This window comes from Microplitis mediator, chromosome 3 (genome assembly GCF_029852145.1).
Source record: "Microplitis mediator isolate UGA2020A chromosome 3, iyMicMedi2.1, whole genome shotgun sequence".
Classification (NCBI taxonomy): Eukaryota; Metazoa; Arthropoda; class Insecta; order Hymenoptera; family Braconidae; genus Microplitis; species Microplitis mediator.
Window position 1 is genome coordinate 5,522,734 of NC_079971.1, and position 18,722 is coordinate 5,541,455.

Consider the following 18,722-nt stretch of genomic DNA (forward strand, 5'->3'; position numbering starts at 1 on the left):
TTAATCAGAAAATAATTGTATATTTTTAGTTTTCTGTGATTACACGTGATAACCATTTAGTAAATGTCAAAAACTATCGTAAAGGTAAAAAAACTTGTTTATTATATTTAGTAGTCGTCGTGCATATTTATTCTCTTATTCATTCATGTTCGAACAAGTCAATTAGATGTTATAACATAATATAATTTTTATGTGAAATCTAAAACAATTTGAACATTCAAAACAAAAAAAATTAAAATATAGGGCATTCTATAGCAAATTAATTCATCACGAAATTCAAATTTTAAATTTGACTAAAATTTTAGTTGTTTTCTTTCATTATTTTTCCAAAAAATCTTTCTCTATTTTATTAAAAATTTTTTTCTAAATCGGCTATCAAGAATTTTTCAAAAATTAGTTGGAATTCTTTAAAATTATAAATGAATCAATTGAGATTATTTTATATATTGAAAAGTATTTTTAGAAAAAGAAAAAGTGAAAAATATTTTCCCCATAATTTTTGTAAATTTGAAATTTGAAATACTTTTTCTTAAGTCGCGCTTATCTAAATCAATTTTATTCAAATTTGCAAAAATATTGCTATATTACTTCTAAAAATTTGGAACCCATTGCTATCATAGAAAAATTATTCCCTCAGTTTTTTCTAATTTTCGAAGCTTGTCAAATTTTATTTTATTAACAAATACTCAAAATATCAAATTAATAAATATTAACACAGATTGAAATAATGTTCATAACAACCTGCTGACATGATAAAAGAACTTGAAAGTGATAGAAGTAATCGTACTTTCTACTGAACGTAAATTTCTCGCTTAGTTTCGTAAAATTTTACAAATTTCATTATTAGTAATTATCAAATATTTTCGGCTGAGAATTTCTCGGAATCAAAATCTGTATATACAAGCTACAGACTGCAAATTGATGCACTGCTGTCTAATCTAGCGAAGTACGCTTTGATTTTTTGACAAAATTCGTTTGTTTAAGAAAAAAATTCGGCCAAAGTTCCTGATTACTGTATTAGAGCAACAAAGACAATACCCTCCGCCCACTTGGGTGCGAAAGAGAAAAAACTAAGAACTCATGTTAATTTACATTTATCTCAATATAGAACTTTGCATTCATTTTCGCATGTTTATTTATCCATGCGGACTAGATACTTAAAGTAAACAATTGTAGCCAAATCGCAATTTTCAAATTTAACATAAATTCTGTTTGGACTGTGATATATCTATAATGTTCTCTGATTTGAAAAAGTATCAAACACTTTCTCAAAATATCTATTCTATCTGTTGATAAATAAATTTCGCTAACCTTTGAATAGTTTTTCTATCTACGATGATAATAATAATTTTTTTTTTTTCTAAAATAATAATTATTTACTTTTTACTTCAAAGAATTAAATGTCACATTGCCAGTATTTAGTTGGTAAATTTGATACCTCTGGCGCTGGCTTTGTTCTGCACGGCGCGAATAATAACCCTCATAATTTTAAGTATAACTCAGTTTGGCACGTAGCCCTTATGGGACGATAGCCAATAAGGAGAAAAAAAAAACCAAACTCAGTAAGTTTGGCCAACGGATATCATTTACGAGGCCAGCCTACAAAGGCACAAACCAAAAAAAATAAAACTCAGTTAGTAGAATCTACCATAGGTGCCAATAAAATTATTACGAGAATAATAGAGGAACGTTTAGTTGATAAATTATTCAACTACTTAAGAACTTTAGATCTTTCCAGAACATTCTCGCATATTCCATAACCTTTTAAGGCGTAGAGAATTAATTGTAGAAAAAAGTACCATACGGCAGATCAATGCACTATTTCGATTAATAGAAAGAGATACAGATTGAGATAAATTAATTTGTCTGTTCAACCCTCAAGAGAAAAAGCACAATGGTCTTTTTTGCAGATCTTGAACAAGCATCTACACGGAAAAAAAATTATTGTGATTAGAAGTATCTAAAGTATCACTATGCAGGTTTTGTTAAGAGTGCAATCTGTAGCCGGGTCAAAAAATTTGATCTTTTTTGAATCAAATAAAAATTTTAAGGTATTTCTATTCAATTTTTCTTTTTACTAGTTTTTAATTAGCATGTGAACTTTAATTGTGTTTTGCCCGTACTATTCCTTAATTAGATTCTAGATCAAAATTATACTTTTTTCTCTTAATATATTGCCTTCTTTTGTTTTTATCCAGACCAAAATCAGGCTTTTTCGGCCTATTATTTTTATTAGTCTGTTTTTGATCGTTTTAAGATGAAAAACAGCTTAAAAGTTTTATAAAAATTTAAAGACAAACCTATTATTAGTCCAAATACAATCTAGTTAGAAATTACGATCAGATACAAAATTTTTGACCCTAGTATTGCCTTCCATTCATTTACCAGTATTAAAAAATAAAAAATTATTTAATTAGAATGCGAATACTATTTTCACGAAAAAATTGGAATTAGTGTGTTATAAATGTGCTTTTTCCGATCATTGTCCAACATAACAACACATAAATAATTTATTTTACATATATTGTACCCTGCCTGCTATCAATTATTACGGGAAAAGCCATATTTAACAGTGTTAGTGTCCAGCTCTATTGTCATTTTAAAAAAACTATAAAACCCGCGCAATGAAATTCCAATTTCTTGAATCTATTTTTTTTATTAATAATTTAAAAGTAACCCGACTAAAGTTTCTAGGCTACACATACCCATTAAGGCTGGACCATAGTAACTGAATTTTTTAATTTTACTTTTCGTTTGATTTATTAATTATTTGTTATTACACTAACTTTTGTAGCTTCTGAGAAAAAGCACAAGACAGGCTTTTTCGTAAGATTTTTATCATGTAAGTCATACTCATTCAACATGTAATCAGAAAAGTAAAATCCAAAAACTGGTCTAGAACGACTAAGCTTTAATTCAAAGATCTAAAGATCACTACGGGACCATTTTCTGCAAATTAATTGCGTTTTTCTTCTTGCATTCATTACATAAACGATGTTTTTTTTTAGTAACGCGGAATAGTTCAATCTTATCGTCTAGTGACATTGAGTATCACATTCTCGTGTATTGTCTACACCTCACAAGCCCACAATCTAATGTAATAACGTCACAACATATAAAGATATTAACAATCTATTAATATTATGTTTTAATAAAAGATTATTATTAGTTGGGTTTAACCATAAAATCGATCGAAAAATTTTTTAGTAGAAATATTTCCCATGTTAAAATTTCAGTTACTGAAATTTTTTTTTAATAGATAATTTTATCTTCCATAAAAAAATTTTGTGATTAAAAAAGTATCATTAATAAATTATTACTTTGGAATTTATTAAACTAAAATATTCGGTTTATTTAACCAAAGAATACTAAAAAACCGATTTTTAAAAAGTTTGTCCCTTATCATGTTTTGAAATTGGGCAGCCGATTATCGGTGACTATTTAATTTGAGTATTTTTATGACGGAAACATCCTTAATTTGAACTGTATTTTATTTCATCAATATATCCAAATTTCGAAACAATGTTCAATTCATTTATTACCAAATACAATAATAAGAACATCGTAAATCTCATATGTATATCATTTTTTCGATAAAACTATTATCCTTATTATAAAAGTTATTGTAGTATTAAACTCTCTAAACATGAATAAGTGAAATTAGTTAATATTCACTAATTCTGAGTGTCAACCGAACCACCTTTTGGAATTAGTGGTTCGGTTTGCACTTAGAATTAGTGAATATTCATTTACTTTCACTAATTCATGTTTAGAGAGAAGAATAATGAAAATCATCATTAACTAAAAATTCGCGTTTTATAGCTTTAAAATCATCGGAGAGATTGTTCCTTTCAATTCAGAAGAGAAAAAAGATGAAAGACTTTGAGATTGATGGATGTAATATTTGAATACCTCTTTCCGTGTTCCCGCTTGTACTCGCCGCTGTATTTGGACCTACTGCCTACGAGCTCTATTATCTCAGGTATGCTACTAGCAAAAATGGCCTGCAAATAGAAATAACTGAAGGATTCTATTGTTGATGTTATGTATTACACATACATGGTGGTAATTATTTGTAATGTATATGTTAACAGGTTTATCCAAAAAAATATAAATTATTAAGCTCAAAAATAGTAATTCCTTTAACTCGGACAACTTTTAAACAGCGGAAATTTTTCGGGTTTGGCCGTCAGAGTCAACCGTTTTTCAGATTTTTATTAGTTATTTCTTCGAGAACTATTTGAGTTTTGATATAATTTTTATTGCATTATGGGTTATTTGATCGTAGGTTATATTTAATAACTTTTTTTTACTTTTTCACGTTAAACAACTGCTATACATAAAAATAAAGTTAACGTGATTGATTTTAAGATTGACTTAAAAAATTCAATTTTTTGAAGTAAAAATAATGCTGTTATTGATTGTTATTTAGGTCACATCTTTTCTGAAGCAAATACCAAAAATAACTAATGCAATTAAAGATTCAAAATGTAGTTATTAATCCACTGGCGATCAATATAAGCACGTTTCTGAAAATAGATCCGTTTATTAAGAAATCCCCTATATCCGCTCAGTACCACCAGTCGCTCACTTTAACTGTTTAAGGCGTTTGTTTATAATTTTTATAAAAAAAAATTACAACTAAAAATATTATTATTGGTAAATAATTATTTATGAATCTAAATATATTAAAATATGATGTATAAAATTATTTTATAATAGATTATAAATTTAAATTAAATGACTGTTTTCAAAATCGCGCTCAGCCGGGCATTTTTTACTTTGACGTTCATTCGTTAGATTAAATTTAGGTTACGTCAAATTTTTTTTTTTAAGAATTGTTATAACTATATCTTATAAAATACATTTTTAAAATTCATGACATTTTATATTATGAAAGAATAAAGTAGTATAATTTATAAATTATTTGTCCAAATCAATAAACTTATCATAGTTTAATTGATATTGTCTTTGAGCGACTATAGGGCCATGTGTTGGTCGAGTAATGGTACATCACAACTTTTAGTGAGCGACTGTGGGTACACTCAAGGACCTTACTTAAAAAATTAATAATAATTAATTATCTCTATTATTCTTCAAACTTAAATTTTATTCTAATACTCGAAACTTCAAAAAATAACTATAAAAAAAAAATATGGATTTTGATTTTATTTATTAATTTATATTGAGTGATTTAATCTCGCTCCAATGAAAAGTGAGCGGGTATCGGGGCTTTTAACTTAGATCACTGTCGCAAAAAAAAGCATCAAAATTCATAATCATACTCCATTTTCAATCTTATGGAATGAGTTAATTGGCCAAATTTTTTTCTATTATAGTTAAATAATTAACACCATGATGTTGCATTAGTGGTGACAACTGAATTAAATGAAAAATAAAAAATCTTTGTGTGTATGTGTGTGTGTGTGTGTGTGTGTGTGTGTGTGTGTGTGTGTGTGTGTGTGTGTGTGTGTGTGTGTGTGTGTGTGTGTGTGTGTGTGTGTGTGTGTGTGTGTGTTTGAATACTCAAATTATAGTATCAAAAATATGTGTAATTAATTTAAAGTACATTTTATTTTCTTGAATGTTACAAATAATGCAAACAATCAATGCAAATGCTTTTTTTAAGCACGTCTATAAGATAAATAAGACACAATATAGATCGAAATACTGAAAAATTTATAGACAGAGCTAGAGTACAAGTGGTTACTGATAGTAAGCAGTTTAAGCAACGGCCGAATGTTCAATAAAAACAAATATAATATAGTTATAGTGTAATCATAAAATAATATATACAAATATACTTATAATATCTTAATTTCAATGTTCCTGTATATATATTTTTTTTATTTTACTTGACATCATATCCCAATTATTACTAACAAAAAATGGAAACTTCGCCATTTTTTTTTTAAATACAAGTTAACTGAGCTTAAAATATGTGGTTGTATTTGAACAAAGCTCGAAGAACAAATATAGCAAAGAGCTAAAAATATAGGACGAGAAAATTCAAGAAGTGATTTCGAATCAGGCGAGGCTAATTAACGAAGCGCACAAGTAGAGTAGAGTAAATCAGCATTTAGAAAAATTCTCACATCCTATTCATTTTCTCTCTATCTCTCTCTCTTTCTTCTTTCTTGTTATCTATATATATTATATGTAAAACGTTTATTTCGTTCCCTCTTCAAATTATTATTCATTTTCATCTCACAGAAATAAATAAAAAATAAGAGATTAATTAACCTCAGCTTTAAAATTCATTCAATTTCACACGTACTTACATTAGATCTTACGAGTTTGCTATAATAAATGTTATATTCTTAATTTTGACTCATTAGCTAATTCACGAAAAATTCAACTTCACCTCAATAAATTAAAATTTTGTCGCCACTGGTTTTAATTACAGTTTTTCGAAAAACGACAATACAGTAGAACATAAACGCTTTCATAAATACAGTTACTTCTAATGTACTAGTTGACAGCTGGTGCACAATATAATTTAAACAATTAATTATTAGTATTGTTTTGCTAATGATTAATTAAGGAACAAAGGTTGATTATGTTGCTACCTTTTGTTTAAGATATGAGTTGAGAATTGTGGACAATATCGAATGTATACTGAACTTATTGAAATTGTGGATTCGAGTTTTGCTTATAAATTTTGTGAGTCATTATTGTCTATTGCGTTGGAAGCCATTGTCGAGGTCAATTTCATTGAGAATCCAAAGTTTGTATTGTATTTGTTTTTTTGTTTTTATTCAAAATCTATTCTCATACAGCGAAGAATAGATTTTATTATAAAAAAAAAAATCTTTCAATATTTTGTTCCAAAAAAAAGGTGAGATAACGCGAATATTAGTCGTAGTTTTATTTTTATCTTGCCAAGATCCACCAGAATACAAACTAAGGAAAGATCGAAGCACTTTGGTAACCGTAAAACTACACGGAGAGAAAAGAATAGCAATGATTACTATTTTACATAGTAACCAGACTCATTTTTTGTAAAATGGTTAATAATGCTACGTAGAATAGGAATCATTACCATTTTTCTGCTAATGATTACTATGTTGCATTGAAACAAGTGAAATGGTAAAAATCGCTATCTAGCATGGGAATCAGGTCTATGTAGAATGCTACTCAGTCCCATGCTTGAATAGCTGTCATTACAGTTTAATAAATATATATAAGACAACGAAGTAAACAAACGAAGTAAATAAATTGTTTATTACTAAATATTCTAATTTTTTTAATTATTCTTTATCTTTTATCAAAAAATGATATTTCATTATGAGCAATATTTTAATTATTTCAATAGATTAATTCAATTTCTACATATATTTAAAGTAACTTGAGTTATTTATTTTGTCATAACTAGGGACAAGATTTTTGCCTTATTTTTTAAATGAGTAGTTCAAATTTTTGATATTACGGCGAAAATATTGGTCTTATTAAAAAAGTTTTCGAATAAAAGTTGTAGGAAATTTAATTTTATTAAAAAATTGTCTCCTATGATTTTCTTATACGACCAATATTTCCACCGTAATTTAAAAATTAAGATTCATAATGAATGATTCAAAATTTGATTAATTATGAAAATCTTAATTTTGAAATTACGGCTTTCTTATTAGTCCTAAGAAAAAATTATAAGAGACATTCGTTTTAGAAAATTAAATTGCCTACAACTTTTGTTTGAAAAATTTTTTAATAAGACCAATATTTTCCCCATAATGTAAAAAATTTCACACCACTGAGTATTAATTATTTTTAAATTAACGCAAAAATCCTGGCCTTAGTCATAACCTTATCTACTAAATATAAAATAAATAAAAGATCGTAAGTGTTGCTAGGTAACATTGTAGTCATGTCCATTTGCCTAGTTCTCTCGTCAATGTAGAATGCTAATCATTCCTATGCTAGCATAGCCAACGTTACCATGTAGAATGAGGGGATTACTCTGTCCCGTGACTCTCGACGCTAAGAAATCCTCGTTACTATTCAACATAGTAATGGTTACCATTCTACATAGGAATTAAAACTATTCTTTTTTCTCCGTGTACCCTTGCAAAATCTAATCTTTTTTTTTATATAAATTTAATCTAACGATCTTGTTCTTATATTAAAAATATAGGAGCGGTAATTTTAAGAATCTTTATAAGTATCTGTTACGCGTTACATAGTTTTTTTTCTCTCTCCTTTTTTTACTTCACACAATATTTACAATTAGACACTGCAAACTAATTAAAAGTTTAACTCACATCTACTGAAAAAATAAAATAAATATTCAAACTTTTATGTAAACACCCGGGCATTATTTAATTTGGAGTTTTAAAAGAATTTCAAATAAGCTTTGATTGGCTCCCGGCCAAGTTTGCTTCATTGAGCTATAGCTCGATCAATTCACATCGTGTCACAAATCAGAAATGACCTAGCTGGAAAATACTAACTAGGATTTGATCTACTTTTTAACGAGTTTTTCTAGCCAAATTTGGCCTGTCGTGTTCACTAAAGACTTGGCTGTAGAATAGTAATTGCAGTTTTTATTTATACCGAAATAGCTAAGTTACAAATATTATTTTTTATAAAGATCGATCCTACAAGCTGTCAATATAACTTTTCTAAATCAAAACGAATCACCCAATATTTTTTATTGACAAAAAAAAATCCTGGTGGCTGTTGGGCTCGAGCCCGGATCCTTCCGATTTAAAGTATTTGCTGCTATCCATTGCGCTGACCCTCGTGCATCGTCGCGTAATTATAAAAAGTATAATTATTTTCATACCATAGAATTGTGAATTTACGGCGAGTATAACAAGTTACGGGCAGTCTTGCAGTATTTATGGTAGTGTTGCCGTATAATGACCGTAAAGTTTCCCTTTGGCGGTAATTTCGCGCTACTACGGTGAATATACTCTAATTTTACCGTAACTTGAAGTTGTTAGGGGCATACATAGACCATTTTTAATTACTATAGATACTATAGTATAGAAAAAAAACTTAAATTTTGAATTTTTTAGTTTGTATGCATATATAATGAATCTCTAAGTCCATTATAGTAGTAACATAGGTTATTTTTTCTTAATTTTTATTTTTATTACATATAAAGTTATTATATATTCATAAAAAAATAATAATTAAAATTGCATTTATTGAAGCAATGAAATCGTTAAGACCATAAAGTTAAATGTACACTGTAAAAAATTTGCGGAGTGAATCCGGAGTGGATGATTTTTTACTGCAACCCTCTCGGAGTGAATCTCACTCCGATGGGGAGTTTTGGAAAATATTAATCATAAAAAAAATTAGTATTACAAAGGTTAAGTCTTTTATAACTCAGCTCCCTTTCCATATAATCACGAGAAATAATTTCTAAAAATTATAAGCTGCTGATAATTAAAACTTTCACGGTTATGAAGTTAAACAAATTAGATTTTTGATTTGCGATCATTAATTTCATTCCACTGAGTCATATGACATACATTAACCATCCCACGATACATCATTTCATACTGTACCGAATTAAAAAATTCCTACCCACACGGAAAAAGACATATCCGGGAACATATGCCGGCAAAATAGCATACATACGTCAATACTAAAGATGTAAGCCGGATATATACTATTTTGCCGGAATATATATTTTTCGTGCAGGCATAAAAACTACACGGAAAGAAACAGATAGGACTGGTTACAGTTCTGCGCAGTAATCGACGAAAAATATACGGAAAAATACAGTTTGATATGACTGATTCATATGAGAACAGGTGTAAGTCTTTGCTTACGCGTACTATCACTTTTTAAGCAATAACCAGTGCTGTGCTCCACAGTATATGAAACATATGACTGGTTACTGTTAAAATAGTCGTCATTTATAGTTCAAGAGCATAAAAACCTCTTAGCACAGCTCTTGTTGCAGTATAGAATGCGAGAACTTACTATTTAGTTACAGAAATGGTTACTTAGATCTCGTAGTTCTCATTGACATCCAGAACAGTAATCAATCCTGTTTTGACATGAACTATTACTAAATTCATATGTGTCTCTAGTGTCAAGAATAATAAAGACACATATGAAATTAATAACCGTTCATGTCAGAACAAGACTGAGTACTGTTCTGGATGTCAATGAGAACTACGAGATCTAAGTAACCATTTCTGTCACTAAATAGTAAATTATCGCATTCTATACTGCAACAAGAGTTGTGGTAAAAGGTTTGTATACTCTTGAACTATGAACAACGACTGTTTTAACAGTAGCCAGTCATATGTTTCATGTACTGTGAAGCACAGCACTGATTACTGTTTAAAAAGTAATAGTAGGTGTTAAGCAATGACTTACTCTTGTTCTAATATGAATCAGTCATATCAAAATGTATTTTTCCCTATATTCTTCGTCGATCACTGCGAAGATAAGTACCAGTACTGTTTATTGTTTCCGTGTGTGTTACTATAACTACTAAATAATTTAATGTTTCCACTATGTATTATATATATGATTTAATTACTAATACCTGAATCAATTATTTATTGAAATAATTATGTTCCTCATAAACAGTTATTTCTATTAAATAAAAATTTATTCAAATATTATAACTCCGAATTATAGTGAACGTGGATTGAAATAGAATCCGTGTTACTCCGGAATCGCTCAAAAAAATCCCTATTCACTCCGCATACGGATTGATTTTTTTAAAACTCCGGAACTCCGAGTGAATTCGGATTGAAATAAAATCCGTAATCACTCCCGATTTTCTACAGTGTAATTTAATAATTATAAGCAGAAACACCAGCATGACATTTTTAAGAAATCTCATTTAGTTTTTTTAATTTGCCAAAAGTTCAACCTTTTTAATATAACTAACAAAGTCAAGAAGAAGAGTTAGATATTCCCTAGTAGCTATCTTAGTCAAGATCTTGAAATCACAGTATATATCTATGTAATATTTCGCTGTATTCTCCTTAACTTGCTCAATATTTGCTCCAGAATTGAGCAATATTGCCACTATAATTATAGTTTGCATATGACGAATGTATATGTAACCCTATTTAACTTATGTCCTCACATAACTTTGGAATTATTTTCCTTAGAACAATATTACTTTATTTTACCAAACCACGGGTGCAAAAACATTTTAGACTGTTCTGCGATAAATTTTTGAGAATGTAAAAAAAATTAATAGTTGGACCCATAATCCCTACGAATTGATTTCTTCTAAACTGTCGCTTCGGTTTTTACTCATAAAATATAACTCTCATGGTAATAACAAAATTGTTAAAATAATAATATACTTTTAATTGTTTTATTTAAATTTACATCAATGTGTTAACTGTGACTATGCCTACAATTGAGACGCAATTATTCCTATCACTGTCTCAGACTACTATATCTTACACAAAGTTTATTCATAACTAGAAATTTAAAAACCATGACTACCAATTTATTAATTTTGGTCAGTGATTTTCAAACACTTGAGTGTACAGAGAATGAAATTGAATTTTTTTTTTATTTGCGGACAATGACAATGACAACCCTGGTGGATCCAAATAACGGGAATTTACTGCAATTTACGGTAACCTGCGGCGATTTACAGCAATTTAACGTAATCTGCGGTAATTGACGGTGAATTACTATAAAATACGGCAATTTATCGTAATTTGCGGCATTTTTACCGTAAGCGCGGTATGCTTTTTCACTTCTGCATTTTCTACAGTGTAATACTTCACTTTACGGTAAAATACTGCAAGCTTGCCGCAATTTAACGGTAAATTACATTTTTCGTTCTCTTACTGCCAATTTACGGTTAGAATACCATACTTTTGCCGTGAAATATCGTAGGTTCACCATAAAATACCGTATTTTACCGTAAACTATGTTATTTTACGGCAAAGAACCGTATATTGCCGTAAAATACCGTAATTCTTTCGAATACCGTAAATTATGGCAAATTACGGTCATTACCGTAATTGACGGTACTTCAAGCGCGCCAGGGAATCAAATCTCTGCTGTATGAAAAATTTAAATTATCACATTGTAAATTTAAGTTAGCTAATTAAAACGTCTAAGTGATTAAGAAATATCTCAATTAAAAACTCATTGATGATCTGAGTACCGACTGTAGATAACTTATTTTAGAAAATTGGTTATTATACTTATTAATACGGAAAGTATTACATGTTAAGTATTAGTATGTCAAAATAGATAATTAATGTCAGAAATGAAGGAAAATATTTTTGTCGGTATTAATACGATTATAAAATGGATCTATTTTTTGAACAAAACTTAGTGAATGTCAAAAATTCTAAATAAAAAGAACAGCCTAATTGGTCGACCTCTCATTTGTTTTGTGCTATCTGTATTATACTTTTCGATTGTGTACTATAATATCTATAAAAAAAAAAAATATTATTTCTTTATGTGTTTATTCTCATATATTGATTGTCTCCCGTGCTGCCTTGCTCCGCTCGAGGTGCAGGTCATGTTCGGTTAACCGGTTGGTCCATAAGTAAGAGAATGATCAGGAGATGATATATTTTTCAAACAATCGGGCGTCACACGTGAGCTGATCTTTGTGTTGACATTAGCAACCAAAAACAATTCTAAGTAATTGTTTTAATAATTATATTTTATTTTCATTCTATATAATGCACAGCAATCGACGCAAACCCTTTTTGACGAACAACTTCCCTCTCATTTGCAGACGATTTTTTGGATTGTGCGGTTTCATATGTAAACGAAACGAATTATATTTATATACGTTACTTTTTTTTTTTTAATGCGGCTTTCGAAACCGCGTCACGATATTTATCAACTTTATTTCTAATTAAATATATTGTCAACTAAAATTATATGCATCCAAATCAATTTTAAAAAGATGAGATACTGTTTTTTTCAATAGTTATTAAATACTACAAAACTTTCAGTCGGTAACTACACAGTCGGTAATCACGCAGTTGGTAATTACGCAGTCAGTAATTACGCAGTTGGTAATTATGCAGCAGTTGATAAATATCATGAAGATAATCCTCATTTGAACGGTGATACTAGGCGAATGAATTGTTCTTCTAAAAATATTTCAAAGTCTGATTATTTCCTTATCAACAATTTATTACAATATTAAACAACGATTTGTTTTCTTTCAACATAAATAACTTTAATTATTTTTATTCAATTAAATAGCTTTTGAATAAATTTACGCTGCTAGCTGTTATTATCTATTTTTCGGCAGTCATGCATACACCATGCATCACCATTCAAACAAAGCATTCATTTCTCGATATTAATTTATATATTTTCTAAAAATGTCCTGCGATATCACTGCAAAAATCATTGGATTAATGTTTTTCTAAATAAATCAATTTAAAAAAATATTAATATTAATTTCCTATTGATTATGAATATATAATAAAACAAAATATAAATCAATTAGCGCATGGGACATTTTTATACATTTATCAGAATCGGCAGTCTTGTATTGTCAGTTCATATGATTCATTTTATATATTTTAGTTCTAAGCGCGGGAGGGGCAAAATGGGTCAGAGGACAAAATGGCGTACCGTTAAAATTTTTTAAAAAAATTTTTTAGAGGGTACCTCATTTTGCCGCCAAATTTAAAATTTTCTTTTAACGGCAGCTAAAAATTTTTCTATTCACTTTGAAAATCATAAAAAAAAAAATACTTAACATTTTGAGTTCCCGACACTATTTCCTTAAGTACTCCGTTTTGCTCCTCCCGCTCTATATTATTTTTATTTTTACTAATCAAATTTTTTTTTAATTCATGATTAAAATTTTTTTATTTTCTGCTCATGATGAATTGACAAAACTCGTGTTAGCAAAGCATGTAAAACGAACGACCAACATGTATATAGTTTTTAAATTTAAATCGAAACTCTCGTTATCGACTATAAAATTCGCGGTAATCGTTGTATTGGTCCAGTGAATATTGATCCAATTAAATTAAATAATAATTAACAATAACTTTTGTAGTTAACTTTATTTCTGTAAGATGAAGACGAAGTCAAGGTTAACAGCTCACAGTTTTGGTATCTGTAGTAATAGCAGAGTGGTCTATACTATAGTGTGACTGAATTATCATACTGAACAGTCTATAAGCACGCTCTGGATTAAATCATTGCATTGTTATGAAACTTTGTGCGCATTATTTAGCTAAAATTAACTTAGTAACAGATAAAACACCTAATATCTGAATTGTAAATCATGTACATATTGTACAAGTACACTTTCAGATGGACCAATTTCAGGTGGATCGGTACAAAGATAACCAAAGAAACTATAATAAGTTTTTTCTTTATAAAGTATCGCTTAATAAGTAACATATTTTAAAAGAAGTCTACGAAAATTAAGGACTAGATCTAAAAATAAAAATAAAAAAAATTATAGACAAATAAAAAAAAATCGGAAAGTTTACACTGGAAATTTAAGTTTGAAAAAAATTACAACAAAAGTAAAAAAAAAAAAAAGGTTTTAAAAAGATCGTTCGTTCTGCAAGCTCACGAAAGAAATGAAGTTTTGAAAAAATTCCAGCTGTGATTATTAATAATTATTATTGTAAGGGCTGTAATTTTTTGGATAATAATATAAATTATAAAATTTTTTACAGTTGGAATTTTTTCTCCCACTACTCAAGTTTACGCCTAAAAATAATAATGAAAATAAAATAAAAAAAAAAATGTATGAAGAAGAAAAATAAGAAAAATAGAGATAGTAAATAGATTTAGGGAAGACATATATAATAGATTTACAGATATTTATTTATATATATATTTTGTATATATATATATAATAGTAGCGAATTTATTAGCATATAAATTATGATAAATTGAACTTACCAAACCGACAAGTAGAAAAAATACTAGGAATGTACGGCCAAGAATAGTCTGGCAGTAAACATCGCCGTATCCTACCGTTGACATTGTGACGATCAGGAAATAAACGCACGTCCAATAAGAAAGTGGTTGTGGGTTTGCGAACTCGAAAGGGTCTCCTGAGTTTTCAAGCTGTAATCATTGTAAGATAATAAGTATGAAGGAAAAAATTAAAGTAGACACAAAAAAAACTGAAAACAGAAACAGACATAAAATAATAGACCACAAGATTTACTCTGAAACACAAAACAATACAACACTTTTGTTGCTAAAGGGAAAAAGAAAGAAATGAAAAATAAAACAAGTCTCAGTTTTAGTCTTTTTTCTTTATTTTACCAAATGAATGATGCCAGCAGCGGTAAGCCAAACGGAAATGAATATGGAGACGAGTTGGGCGAGACGAATGGAACTCGATGTCTTTAGAATGTTGAGGTACTGGAGAATGTCCGGAACCGTCATCAGTCGTAGGGCTCGAAGAAACCGCAGCCCGATCCACGTTCGATCCAAATAGATCGATACGAAAGACGGTGGTATCGTAAAGTAGTCCACAAATGAGTACATCTCCAGCATGAACCACAGCTTGTCACTGGCGGCGATAAACTGAAGAAATTGTTTTAAAAGTTAATTTTTTATTGATAAACATTTTTAATTTATTTGAATGAATATATACCCAGTCAAAAAAATAAATTGATTTTGGCGTAATTTTAAAAATTGAAAAGAAAGTAAGTCAAGTTTAAGTTATTTTTTTAGTAAATGAAAAACACGTTTAAGATATGAAAACACTTTTGGTTTTGCTAAGTTGTCTAACTCAGTACCGATTTACGCAAAGTCAAAATAAAGTTAAGTTATCTTAGATTTGACTTAAATTTTTAAGTTAAAAAAGTCATATTGAAGTTAGAAAACAAAGTAAGTGTAAAAATCAAGTTAACTAAGTCAAAATCAAGTTATTTTTTTGACCCGGGTAGTGCACAGATCATCTAAAAAAAATGTCTAAATTTAAATCATGTAATAGAAAATTGAATGACAAGGGATAAAACAATATGAATCCAGCCCAAGGTGAAGTTGTCTATCTGAGCCGAAGGCCCTGTCGATATTCCCATAGAATCTATTGGTTTCTATACGGTTTTTAACCCATTCGAGTGAATTCTATGGTAACTTTTGGATAGAGAGGGCTCACATCACCCGTGTCTGTTTTATTTTTCCGAGAAACTGATAATTTTAATAACCTCAAAACCTTAATTTAAAAGTGTCAGTTTTTTCAAAGCCGCCATGTTTTTCTTGGATCTCTAGTCAAACTGGCCAGTTACTAGACAAAAACTCGATTTCATTTCTACTAGGGATGTGTCACTCATCATATTTTTTTTAACACATTATCGAAATTACGCCATTTAGTGCTTATAGTCAGCAGCTAAAAATATTAGATACGTTAAAAAAAAATTCAAGATAAAAAGTTTTTTTCAAACTGATAGTAAAGGGGCCCATCCAACTTACACTTAAACTTTTCGCAGTAATTTTGCTACCTAATTGCGTCAATAAATTTACATCAGCTTACTGTCAACTTTGTTATCCGGAATTCTGGGATATCATAGTGGTGATAAACCTGAAAATCTGCATTGCCCTTTCATTGATTATAGTAAACTGGTCGATAAATGGCCACTTAGGGCTCGCTTTACAGTCATGATAAAACAGGATAACCGTACATGTGTTGAATAAATAACATTTATTGACAACGTTTCGGTTTAAATTACCTAAACTATTGTCAGGTCACTAAAAACAAACATTACAATTCAAATAAGACTTACAGTTGATTTACAATTCAAATGCAAATTAATGACTAAAAGCTATTCACAAATATTTATACTAACACTTTGCATAATTACATTCAAACTCTACTTTACATTTTATGAACATCTTTGAAATTGTTTACAATTTTAAATTCATACGAAAAATTTTTCTCAAGGTATTCGTCTTTATTTGTCATTCATAATAAAAGTAATTATTCAAAGTCCGCCATTTCATTATTTTTCGATAAAATTTTATAATTGTAGTTCCGACCAGAATGACATATCTATAGAATTAATTAGCGTGACGAGACCGAAGTTCACCTCCGTCTTAGGGGAGGCCGTTATCTAACCCTTTGGGCATACACGCGTTACGGGGTCATTCCAATCTTCCGACCCAAATGACACTTTTAGCCGAAAAATATAATCGAGTGACGACTACGGTGGACATTAACCGGAGGTATGACCAAAAATTCTGATTGCGCGTGGTATCTAACCACAGCCACTACGAGCCCTACCTCTGTGGGCCAAACACTACTACACGGAAAGAAATTTTCTTTAAAAATTACCGTTAACTTCACTGTAATCGTGGGACGAATAGCACGACCTAATCGTTTGTTGGTAAATGAGATAAATTCTGATGTTTTTTTGAACAAATTTTGCCGTAGTCCACTGTAAATTTTATTCGGTTTTCGGTAAATTTTATGAAGTTTACCACAGAATAAATAAATATTTTCGTAATTTTTATTTCAAAAATGGTAATATATAAAAGCGCCGCATTATGTTCCACGATTACAGTGAATTTAACGGTAATTTTTAAAGAAAATTTCTTTCCGTGTACCATCTCAGGAAATAAAGAGACTCTGGTCAAAGTGGGCTTGGAAAGGCCCCCGTGGTACCAGTCTCCCAGCGCTGGTGAACATGGTTGCTTATGAATAAGTCGGACGCAACTTCTCCCCATACCCTATGGAAAGGGCTTCCTTCACTACATATCTATAGATTAAGAGTAATTAAGAATTTTTTATTTCAGATGTCCTCAAGAGTCAAAATCACCCGGGCTACCCACGCGCTTTTTTTTGAGGCGCCCACTTCAAGTGACCATAATAATAATAAAACAATATTTTCATGATATCAGCATCAAAACTTGAAGTTTCAGTGTCTCTACAGCCCGTCAAAACAAGCTAATTTCAAGCCGATGCTACAAACAACTGCTAGCGAATTCGTAATTCAAAAGCATCTTTATACAGTGGGCAGAAACATGCGTGTTTCTTCTCTTGGGAAGAAACAATTGTTTCTGCCCGATGTCAATTATATTTAATCTTCATTTGCAGCCTTATTACTCTCATTTGTTTACTTTTCACTTCAGTTAACTCATTTCATTTTTTAAGTGACAATTTTAATTAACCAAATAAAGTTAATAAAAAATCAGTGAAAATAATATTTTTGTCTTATTTACTCTTTAATAAGTGACTGTAAATCACATATTTCTCATTCTCTAACAGTCCTCCGCATCATCGGCTTGAAATTAACTTGTTTCTTACTGGCTGCTGATACAATCTTAAAGTTCCGATGCAGGTAATCATGAAAAATATAGTGTGTGACTCAGGATAAAATACGATTTCAGACTGCGGGTGATGTCAGCCCTCGCCTGTGGCTCGGGCAGCTAACCTCACCCTAGTCTGAAATCGTCTTGTTTCATCACTTGTCACACAATCTACTATTAATTTCTTCAAAAAATTTTTTCTTGTTACCTTAAGATGTAAATAAAAATACATTCAAAATTCAAAACTTTTCATTTGTTCTTTCTCAAAAAACGGCTCCTAAAAATAGGCATGAAAAACGGCGCGAGTTACCAGACTACTGCCTTAAAACTTTTATAAAAAATCGAAAACAGATCAACTTGTTCAAATCCAGACCAATTAGTCCAAATTCAGTTCAATTAGACTGAAATCAGATCAAATTTTTTGACCCGGAATGATCTCGCTAACTTAAAATGTCGACATTAAATTCTGTACCATAAGAGACCATTTGCTAATATTTTACATGGCACTTAATTTA

At 29.6% G+C, this 18,722-nt stretch overlaps 1 protein-coding gene and 1 long non-coding RNA gene across 2 annotated transcripts in view; one reads left to right on the plus strand and one right to left on the minus strand.

The window, feature by feature from the left end:
• The window catches only part of LOC130665737 (uncharacterized), a 33,308-nt gene extending 14,940 nt beyond the window's left edge, over positions 1–18,368 (plus strand). Inside the window, exons 3-5 of the long non-coding RNA XR_008989575.1 lie at positions 30–84; positions 3,823–3,982; positions 17,695–18,368. This is a non-coding gene — a long non-coding RNA (uncharacterized LOC130665737). The remainder of the gene's footprint in view (positions 1–29; positions 85–3,822; positions 3,983–17,694) is intronic.
• The window catches only part of LOC130665736 (calcium-activated potassium channel slowpoke), a 138,574-nt gene that overhangs the window by 84,879 nt on the left and 34,973 nt on the right, over positions 1–18,722 (minus strand). Inside the window, 2 exon segments of the mRNA XM_057466282.1 lie at positions 14,848–15,015; positions 15,220–15,483. Coding sequence (XP_057322265.1) covers positions 14,848–15,015; positions 15,220–15,483 — 432 coding nt within the window.